Source organism: Panicum virgatum, chromosome 5N (genome assembly GCF_016808335.1).
Source record: "Panicum virgatum strain AP13 chromosome 5N, P.virgatum_v5, whole genome shotgun sequence".
NCBI lineage: Eukaryota > Viridiplantae > Streptophyta > Magnoliopsida > Poales > Poaceae > Panicum > Panicum virgatum.
The window spans coordinates 21976016-21987546 of NC_053149.1; the positions used below are offsets into that span (position 1 = coordinate 21976016).

General features: G+C 44.9%; 1 protein-coding gene across 1 annotated transcript; it reads left to right on the top strand.

Annotated features, from left to right (window-relative positions):
- Window positions 1–9686: 9686 nt before the first annotated feature.
- Window positions 9687–11160, top strand: LOC120675778 (pyridoxal phosphate homeostasis protein-like). Its single transcript, XM_039956988.1, has 3 exons — window positions 9687–10149; window positions 10513–10583; window positions 10871–11160. Exons 1-3 carry the CDS (start codon window positions 9940–9942, stop codon window positions 11046–11048), a joined length of 459 nt encoding a protein of 152 aa, XP_039812922.1. The 5' UTR covers window positions 9687–9939; the 3' UTR covers window positions 11049–11160.
- Window positions 11161–11531: the final 371 nt, after the last annotated feature.

The following is an 11531-nucleotide window of genomic DNA, read 5'->3' on the forward strand; positions in this document are numbered from 1 at the left end:
AAGTTGACGAGCTCGAGTTCCTATTTGTCACCTAGTCCTGCTCCAATGATAGCTGTCTTGGAATCATCTCCCTCCTGTAACTAGATAGTCTTGGTACCCACATCACCAGTTGGTTTAACTGATGATTGGCTTTGCTTTTTGGAAGGCATCGACTCCTTGAGGGAGAGTTCCTTAGCAGTAGCAAGTATTTCGTTGACAGAGCTGGGAACCCGGTTCATGGCCGCATGATCTATTGCTTCCTTGTCACATTCGAAAGACTTGAGGAGGTCTCCACGTAGTGAAAGGACTCCTGTATTGCCTGGCATCTTGAGTAGCAGGTAAAGATAGTGTGGCACTGCCATGAATTTGGCTAGTGCCGGTCTTCCCAAGATAGCGTGGTAAGAGGACTCGAAGTTGGCTACTTCGAATTTGATGTACTCTGTCCAGAAGTTCTGTTCTGTACCAAATGTGATTGGGAGGGTGACCGAGCCAATTGGTGTAGAAGAGTTTCCAGGAACGATGCCATAGAATGGAGCTTTGCTTGGAGTAAGCAAACTCATATAGTTGAGGCCCATCTTTGCCAATGTGCTTGCAAAGATCAAGTTGAGCCCACTTCCGCCGTCGATGAGTACTCGAGTAAGCTTGGAGCCCTAAACAACTGTTTCGAGTACTAGCGGGAACTTTCCAAGTTCAGAGAAGCTGGTCCATTGATCCTCCCTTGAGAAGGTAATGGGGACCTCGCTATATTTGAGTGGCCTCTGAATTGCTGGTTCGACTGATAGGATTTCTCTGAGTAGGAGCTTCTGAGCTCGCTTGGAGAACCTAGGATCTCCTCCAAATATGACGTTAACGATGTTTTGTTGCTGTTGGAAACCGTCGTGGTCTTTCTTGTCGTCTTCATTATCTTTGTCTTGTTCTTTCTTTGGAGCGACTGCAGGTGCCGACTGGAAGGATTTGCGCAAGATCGTGCACTCCCACATCGAGTGGTTGCTCTTGGGGTGGATTGGGCACCTCTTGTTGTGGAGAATCTTGTCGAACTGGTCTTGCGGCTTGTCGCCCTTCTTACCACGCGGTGTGCAATCCATAGTGCCGACTATATCATCTGGCTTACGCTTACGCGAAGGATCCCGCTGGTTGCTGGGACCTCCACGGTCATTGTGGCGCTTCCCGTTGTTGTTGTTGTTGCGGCGGGGAAAGCAACTGCGTTCTTGCTCCTCTTCATCTGCCCAACACTGCATCATGTCACGTAGATCTACCACAGTGTTGGGCCGATTATGACCAAAGTCGCGGTATAGTGACTGGACTGTGATGCCGCTCTGGAAGTAGTCGATGATGTCGTCGTCGGCGATGTTGGGGATGGTGGCTGTTGTGTCGAAAAATCGCTTGACGTAGGATCTGATCAACTCACCTTGCTCCTGTTGGATCATGGACAGGGCGTGGCGAGTGGCTACTCGGTGTAGCGACCCCTGGAAGTTGTTGACAAACACCTTCTTGAGGTCCTCCGACGAGTGGATTGACTCGCGTGCCAAGCTTTCGAGCCACGTGAGGGGTGTGGGCGCCAGGGCCATCGGGAGGTTGAGGACCTTGGTGCTGGTGTCTCCGCCTGCAACACTAATAGCGGTCAAGTATAATCATAACCATTGAGCAGGGTCTTGCTTACCATTGTACTTTTGGATGTTCGTAGGCTTGAAATCCTTCGGGTACTCGATGTTGTCGAAGGTCTTGCTCAGGGCTTGGAAGCGGTCGGAGTTGTCTGCAAGCTGCACTCTACGTCTTGCGTTGATGATGTCCCGTGCATCCACAATGGAATTGGCTACCTCTTCCCTGTTGTTCCCGCGGTTGTTGTTGTTGCGGTTTGGATGAGGCATAGGGGCTTGGTTCACATGTGGTTGGCCACCCCTGGGGCGATGGCTACTCGCGACTTATTGATCCTCTTGATTTCTTCGGTTCTGCTGCTCCTGCTGCTGTTGGCGCTGATGGCCTCCGGGAGTACGGCTTGCCTGAGGTACGACTGTTGCGGTAGCCCATGATCGCGTACTATGAAGCGAGGACAGAGGGTTCTGTCTCTCGAGTTGTTCAACGGCGTTTTTGGTGAGATTTATGACTCGTTCCAACTCGGGATTCTAGGGCATCGTCATGAGTCGCAGGGTTGCTTCTGTCATTGCGGCGATTGGTGTTCTGAAGATAGGATCCGCAACATTGTTAAATTCGTTGTTGAGGTTGCGTGGCGGGAGACGAGCACGTTCGGCCGCACGAGTCCTGCGCTCTTCTTTGCGCTAATTCCTTTCCTTGCGAGCTATATGAGTGACTTCATCTTCGTCTGCTGGAGCATCTTGGGTCAGGTTATCAGCTAAAATCTGATCCAAGGCTTCATTTGGATCATGATGGCTAGGAGCGCCTCCGTTTTGAATGATCACCGGAACCAAACGCTCGTGAGAGAAACTTTCTAGGTCTCATTCGTAATCAGCTAGGACAATTCCACCAGAGCCAGTTTCCCTCTCGGTTTTGAGGGGAGTGCCGTGTTGAAACGGGAGATCATCAATGCTGGTGACTTCTCGTAGGCTGTCGAGTAGTTCTGCGAGGGTATGGCCTCGGCAAGATTTGATCTGCATCTTAGCCAGCGCATTGGTGATGAAATCCAGGCTGTCTTGAGGTGACACGACTGGATCTGGGTAAATGTCAAAAATGGGTGCCCCCGGCTAGCGATGGCTAATTGGTTTTCGACGTGAAGTAGGCGATCCAAGCTATTTTCATAGAAGGATCTAATCATCTGTTTGTAAGTAGATGATGAATTGCACAAACTGAAGATGGGTTGCACAATAAGAGTCTCAATCCGAGTAGATTTCGGTATGAGATTGATCTGAGTCCGAGTAGAACCCGACTTGTCTTTGAGTTTCACCTCGATCTCCTTGGGAAGGTCGGGAAGCAACGTGACACCACGATCGTAGGATCTGGCGGGTTTGTTGGAATCTTCCGACATAGAGATCTTCGATGTGGGAGAGTTGGTTAGGTGGCTGTCAAAACTGCCCGAACCATTGGCGACACAGACCCACGAGCCGAAGATGAAGGTGGCACCTCGGGGAGGCGTCTTGGTGCTGGAAGCGAAGGTGGCCATCGAACTCGCCAAGCCCCCTACCTGGTGCGCCAGCTGTCAGTGTTTACCGCTAAGCCTGCTCAGGGATACCCTTAGCAGTAAGGTTTGTAGGTAGGGATCGACGGCTCTGGAACTCGATGGTGCAAGGAACACAAAGATTTAGACAGGTTCGGGCCGCGAGTTACGTAATACCCTACGTCTTGTGTGGTGGTTTGTATTGCCTTAGGTATTGATGTGTTTCGAGGGGGTCCCTGCCCGCCCTTATATATCCGGGGGGACATGGTTACATGGAAAGTCCTAGCCGAGTACAGTTGGAGTCCTTCTACAACACGATCGAGTAGTTTCCTTGTACTGCAGCTAGTACTACGCCTATTCGGGTAATTACAAAAGAGGTAAGGTACATCCATGAGTTATCCCTTACTCTAGAATATTCTATGCATGTGAGCAGTCCCGCTGTCCCGGGTCTGACAGTCATATAGTCTGCTGCTCGGGAGAGATTAGATCCATGTTAATTGTTGCATTCCTTCAACCATGCATCAGAGTCTTATTCAATGGCATGAAGATAACGTTGAAATAATCAAAGTAGACTCTTCAGTAATGGTGGCCACAGTTAATCAAGCATACTGGGAGTTTGAGAGCTTGAGTGTTTCTGTGGAAGGGAATACAATGAAGATCCTATCATGATCAATGAGGAGGGTCAACAGCCGATCCTAGCAGTCGACTCTTTTTGTAATTTTTTATGGGTAATCCCATAGATGGTAACAAGGGGAAGTTGGGGCATGGTTTTATGTCGGCTGATAAATTAAAGCAAATTGACATTGGACCTGGTGATAAGCCAAGACCGACATACATCAGTGCCAACTTGGACCCTGAGTTTAGAATATAATTGATAAACCTTTTGAAAGAATATAAAGATTGTTTTGCTTGGGATTATTCAGAAAAACCTGGTTTAGATCGATCTATTTTTGAGCATCGTTTACCAATAAAACCTGGATTTCGGACATTTAAACAGCATCCTCGAAAAATTTATAAACTTCAAGTACTTACTGATGTGAAGGCTGTAATAGAAAGGTTATTGGAAGTAAATTTTATCAGACCTTGCAGGTATGCTGACTAGATCTCTAATATTGTCCATGTGTACATGAAGAATGGCAAGATGCGGGTCTGCATTGATTACAGTGATTTGAACAAAGCTACTCCGATGGATGGTTACCCGATGCCGATTGCAGATTTGTTAGTGGATGCAGCAGCAGGTCACAAGGTAATCAGTTTCATGGATGGCAACGCTGGATATAATCAAATTTTCATGGCAATTGAAGATGTACTCAAGACAGCATTTAGATGTCCCAATCTTGTGCGTTTGTTTGAGTGGGTTGTTATGACATTTGTTTTGAAAAATGCTGGTGCAATTTATCAAAGAGCTATGAATTACATTTTTCATAAGTTGATTGGCAGGATAGTGGAAATTTATATTGATGATGTGGTGATCAAGTCTAGAGATTACAAAGAGCATCTGGCTGATATAAAAGAGACCTTGGAATTTGCTAGAAAGCATGGTTTGAAGATGAATCCAAACAAGTGTGCATTTGGGGTGTCAGCTAGTGAGTTTTTGGGATTTCTAGTACATCAGAAAGGGATTGAGGTTGGAAAGAAGAGCATGGAGGCAATAGATGAAGTGGGCCCCCCTACTAATTTGAAGCAACTACAATCCTTGCTCGGTAAAATCAATTTCGTAAGAAGATTCATATTAAATTTTTCAGAGAAAGTTTTGCCGTTTTCACCATTGCTGAAAATGAGGAAAGACCAGGAGTTTAAATGGGGTGACAATCAACAAAAGGCTTTTGATGAAATAAAGGAATACATGAAGGCACCACCAGTTCTGGTACCGCCTCAATTAGGAAAGCCTTTCAGGTTGTACGTGGCGGCCGGTAGCCAAACGATTGGATCGGCCCTTATACAAGAGTTTGAAGGAAAAGAGAGAGTTCTTTGTTATATTAGCCGGAAGCTGTTGGATCCTGAAACAAGATATTCTCCTATGGAAAAGCTTTGCTTGTTTGTTTATTATTCCTGCACCAAGCTTCGACATTATTTATTATCCTCTGAGTGCATGATTATTTCGAAGGATGACATCATCAAACACATGTTGTCAATGCCAATCTTAAATGGACGGATTGGCAAGTGGATTTTGGCTTTGTCAGAATTTGATTTGTGGTATGAGTCAGCCAAAGCAGTTAAAGGTCAGGTGATTGCTGATTTTATTACTCAACATCACAAATCTGTCACCAACAATGTTGGAATTGTGCCTTGGTGCCTGTACTTTGATGGATCCTCATGCAAGAAAGGTGGTGGAGTTGGTGTCCTGTTAGTTTCCCCTCGGGGGGCAATATATGAGTATGCTATTCCAATAGAACCTGAAGTCACCAATAATCAAGCAGAGTATGAAGGTTTACTCAGAGGACTTCAACTTCTTTGAGAAGTAGAAGCCGTCGCAGTTGAGATATTTGGAGATTCTGAGCTAGTAATTAGTCAATTGATCGGCCAATATGAGTGCAAAAACGATATACTCAGAAAGTACTATGAGTAGTGTCAAGAATTGTTGAAGGGGTTCTGGGTAGTGGCTTTGCATCATATCCCTAGAGAGCAGAACATTGAAGCTAACCGATTAGCTCAAAATGCTTCTGGATACCGAGAAGATCGAGAAGTTTTTGCTGTTGATGAATATGCTTTCAATGCTGATGATCAGGTTGTTGATGATTGGAGATTTGAAATTGCCGGTTATCTAAGAAATCCATCTCAGAAGGTTTCCCGAAAGCTCAGGTATAAGGCCCTTAAATATGTTCTTCTTGATGATCAGCTGTACCACAAGTCTTTGGATGGAGTATTACTCAAATGCTTAAGCCAAGAGGAAGCAAAAATAATCATGAAGGAAGTGCATGAAGGGTTGTGTGGTGCACATCAATCAACTTACAGGATGAAGTGGATAATCAGAAGAATAGGGTACTTTTGGCCGACTATGCTGGAAGATTGTTTTGAGTACTACAAGGGTTGTCAGGATTGTCAAAGGTTCGGGAATATCCAACGAGCTCCTGCTTCAGCAATGAATCCAATAATCAAGCCGTGGCAATTCAGAGGATGGGGCATAGATCTGATTGGACAAATTCATCCTCCATCGAGCAAAGGGCACAAGTTTATACTGTTGGCTATGGATTATTTCACTAAGTGGATTGAGGCAATTCCATTGAAGAAGGTTACTTCAGAGAATATGATAGAATTTGTTAAGGAGCATCTAATCTACTGGTTTGGGATACCTCAATCAATAACCACTGACCAGGGCTCTCAGTTTATCTCATCAGAATTCTACGATTTTGCTGACAGCGTGGGGATTAAGTTGTATATTTCTTCTCCTCATTATGCACAGGCTAATGGTCAGGCAGAAGCTTCAAATAAGATCATGATCAAGCTCATTAAGAAGAAAATTGACGAGAAGCCAAGGAAGTGGCATTCAACACTTGGTGAAGCATTGTGGGCTTATCGTATGGCCTGCCATGGGTCCACTCAAACTTCTCCCTATGACTTGGTGTATGGATATCATGTTGTTTTGCCTTGGGAAATGCAATCTGGATCAGGAAGGGTTATGTTGCAGAAAGACTTGACGGCCGAAAATTACAAAGACCTCGTGATGGATGAGTTAGAAGACTTACATCAGATTCGGCTTAGAGCATTGGAAAATGTTGAGAAAAATAAGATTCGGGTTGCAAAACATTATAATAAGAAAGTCAAGGTGAAGCAATTTCTAGAAGGAGACTTAGTGTGGAAAGTTATTTTACCAATTGGTTCTAAAGATCACAAATTTGGCAAATGGTCACCCAATTGGGAGGATCCTCTTCGGGTAGTAAAATGTGTGCCTGGTAATGCTTATATCTTGAAGACCTTGGAAGGAGAAGAATACACTAGAGCGATCAATGGGAGATACCTCAAGAAATACTATCCTAGTATTGAGGTAGGTACATAAATAGCTGGTTCTAAATGAATCAGGCTCGAATAGTCGGTATTGCTAAGTATCGCCTTCAGAACACAAATCCCGAACAGGAAATAGCTGGTGCGGCATGCATCGCCTTTAGAGCAAAAAACACAAAGAACACAAGGAAATTTCATTTATTACAGACCAAGCAAAAGAAACATGCAGCAGCCATCTGGTCATTTACTACTTGACAGGGTCGCCCATTAATCCAAGATAATAAGCATGATCGGTGTTAGCAAAGTGCTCCGGAGTCACCAATCAGTGAGGAATCAGAGGAAGAATTACAAATTGCTGAAAAAATTGAAGGATTGGTGATGGCTTGAAGGTTTGATGTTTGGTTGTCGAAGAGGAGAATAAAGAGTCAAATTTCGGAATAAAATAACCTTTTATCCCAAAATTGGGGGGCATGTGTTAACACCAAATTTTGGGCCTCGAGGAATGTGAAGAATGAACCAAAATTCCGACCAGGAGTCGTTGCTGGAAGGACGAAGAGAGCCACGAAGCAGCAGACAGATGTTCGATAATGCTGACGTCAGCCATCGGTAAGCTGCAGATCGTTCGGCTGTTCGGCTAAAAGAGGAATGGTTCGACCAGAAGCTTGCATCACGGACTCCAGCGCATGAAGGGAAAGATTAGAGTCCAACTTATCGATTAGAGGCATTAATTGCCTAATTTTGTAATTGTACTATGACAGGTCTCAATTAGATCTATTCGGTATCTTTTAGGTCGTATTCTGTTAGAACTCGTGTTAGCCCAGGGTATAAATATAAACCCCCGGCCTTTGTAAAAAGTCTCTACACAATCAATCAACAAACAAACTAGCTTCGCGCCACCCTTTGAGTCCAGTCGAGTTGTCGAGTTCGTGCAAATGCTTGAGGGGGCTATTTAATCCGTTGACCTCCAAGTTGCTTGTAAGTTCCGACATGTCTTGCTTTATCTTGTTTTGATGTCAATCCGGTGGACATGGGCTTGATAGATCAAGATAGTTATCGATGCTTAATCGGGTTTAGCGTCATCCGGTGGATGTTAAGCTTGGGTTGGTAGATTGGGTGTCATCCGGTGGACATAGATATATTTCAAGGGTTAAGTATCAACGGCTCTAGTAGATTTGCTAAGTTATCAGTGTTGTCTATGCTTTATTTTTACATACTGTTTACAACACTTTTGCCCGATCTAGATTGATAGAGCTTGGCCGTATCTTCTGTGTTTATGATCGTCTTTATGCTCATGTACGTTTATCCTATCATGATGATTGTTTATCAATGCTTAGTAGGCAAGTCTTACCAATCTTGATCATTACATGTTGTGGGTTCAAGGCTGTTTAGATGCAAGTGGTTTGAGGGTTGATTTAATGCCGCTTTGGTCTATAGACCAGCTTTACTTTGATCCAATAATTTACTGCTTTTAGATATGTTCTGTTCCTGCTCCATGGAACCCGAATCGGTTATTTTAGCTGATACGGTTATGCTTCCACGAGTAATACATGTTTATAGATCTATTTAGAAGATGGATGAAATAGTTTTGCATTACTAATTAATTATGGAAGCCCGCTGGCCGTTAGACCAAGTGAACATAAACTGGTGTGTTTAGCGAAAAGGATTGGAGAGACCACTTTGGCCAATAGACCAGTCTAGCCAATCTCTGTTCTTCATTATGTAGATCAGATTCATAAGCATGGATTGCCTTTTTTATAAGATTTAGTATTGATCAAGCTTGCTTCGGTTATACGTTTGTGCTCTTAATAATGTATTATTATGAATAGCTGATAACTGCTTTGATCTTTACATTCATGATACTGTTATGTCTGTTTCGGCTATTTGTTTTGTTCATGCTGTTATTACACTGGATTGTCGAATACGAGGTTTACCGAACATAACTTTTCGGGAATTGACTCTCTAGCCATTTGCCGCTAAAATTGGCTTATTGAGCCGTATATTTGGAACTGTCTAGACTCACCCGGCATGTTCCACCTGAGGTTACTGATCTGTTTTTCTCCTTGTCAATTTTTAGGTCAAATTGACTGGCACGCTTTGGAGCAGATCGATCGGGCTGCTTCATTCAAGTCACGACTTCGGCTTGCAGTGTGTTGAGCCCTGCAAACCACGTTTTGCGCCAACACAACATATATCAGGTGTGTCGATTGCCTACCGTCAAGTCAAAATCCAGCAATGAAAGTCGGATATGATGCAAATGGGGTGGGAAGGATACTACAAGTAGAGAATGAAAAATATATACATAGAATAATTGGCCACTACCCAAAGTGCAGAGTATCTCATCTCGAGATTTTTTATAATACTTGTAGAGAATTTCGACTGCTCAGAGCCATCGATCCGACGACGAAAAAGGCCAAAGGCAATAGGAAGCGATGGGAAGCGATTTATCACGTATGGCCGAGGGGGAGGCGATTCCAAATAAATGGGGTATAATTGTGTTTTTGTAGTTTGTTTTTTTAATCAAGGATAAAACGGTAACTTCATAAATGCAACATTTATGTTTTGAGTAATATAGTTAGGGTGCATGATTGAAATACTATAGTTAGGAGAATATGTTCTTGCTAATTAAAAAAATAAAAAAAAAGACGTCCTCTAGGGTTTCAGGTTCCGCCGTCATCATTTCTCGGAGCCGCCGCCGCCCGTCCTCGCCGTCTCATCCCCCTCCTCCTGCTCCCTCCCTCCATCCCCTACCTCATCAGCAGACGTTGGCCATCACTCCGCGGAGGGCGGGTCGTCGGCGGAGGCGGCGATGGCGTCCGTGGCCGCGGCGGCGTCGCTCCGCTCGGTGCTGTCGCGCGCGCAGCAGGCGGCTGCGCGGGCGGGGCGCGCGCGGGTCGTCGGCGGAGGCGGAGATGGCGTCCGTGGCCGCCGCGGCGTCGCTCCGCTCGGTGCTGTCGCGCGCGCAGCAGGTGGCGGCGCGGGCGGGGCGCGCGCCGGGATCCGTACGCGTGGTGGAGGTGAGCAAGACCAAGCCGGTGCCCGTCATCCGGGGCGACTACGACGCGGGCCACCGATGTTTCGGCGAGAACTACGTCCAGGAGCTCATCGACAAGGCGCCTCAGGTTGGGTTGAATTGGTTACCCGTTTTCTCAGTCCGACATAATCTTGCCTTTGGTCCCATATCATGCAAAGTGATAACCTGATGGATGGAACATTTTGAAATTAGAGACAGCATCTCGTTAATGTAAGCTTCTCGCTGAGTCCTGGCAACTGCATCATTAGTATTTGTATTCGTGTGATCAAAGCATTGAAGAGTGAATTTAGTCGAGCATTTCAAGTTGTTCTGCACAGCCGTAAATGACATGGATGGCAGTGACTTCCCTTCTGCAGTCACCACTCTCCAGTGAAGCCGTGAAGGCATGCAACAACTCTGAATGTTTTTGCTTGGTGATCAGTTAAGTTCTGATCAGAGTGTTGGTTCGCAGGCACAATGGCAGGTGGGAGGTCAGGATCAGGTACACTTGCGTCAAGAAAAACTTCTACCTGGGCACTTTCGGTATGTGTCTCTTTCCTGGTCTTTAACTGCATTTCGTTAGTACTGATAATCGCAAGAAACCACATTTTTGTGTTCTAAGTGGGATGATTCGAACAGTTGATTCAGTTACCTAATGCTTAAACTTGTATGCCACAACTAGGATGCTGCCCTGCTCTTCTCTGGAATGACTTTTTGATTGCATTGATTCGGTTAATTCAATGAATAGTCACGGCTACTGAACTTGCTGCTGCACTTGCATATCAGCTACTGAAGCAGATCGGCTACTGAACTTGCTGCTGCACTTGCAGATCGGCTACTGAAGCAGGGGATGCACTTCTACTTCCTGCTGTTCCAGGGGGCGCACTTCTACTTTCCTGCTGTTCCAGGGGGATGCGTTCCTCTTGGTGGGCCTCGATCTCATCAGCGAGGACGTCAAATGAGATCGTCGATGGATGTGGACGAGCCTGTAGCTCGGTTCAGGGATAGGATGCTTAGGGGCTGTTTAGTTCTTTACACGTAAACGCAAAAACGCCGTAAACGCATTATTTTGCGAAGGAATTTTGTTAATTTGAAGTACTAAATGAAGTTTATTTACAAATTTTTTTGCATGGATGAGCTGTAAATCGCGAGACAATTCTAATGAGCCTACTTAATCCATAATTTGCAACATTGATGCTACAGTGACCATTCGCTAATTATTAATTAATCATGGATTAATTAGCATCATTAGATTCGTCTCGCGATTTACAACCCATCTATGCAAAAAGTTTTGCAAATAGACTTCATTTAGTACATCAAATGACCAAGATTCCTTTGCAAATTTTTTTTGCAAAATGAACTAAACAGGCCCTTAGTGTTAGTGGTAGTGCCTCGAAGTGTTCGGTTCAGTCCTCTGAATTTTCTGATCTTTAGTCGCTTTGTAGTAACAATGATGCACATTGTTGATTGTTGTGAAATCAGCTTTGTCTC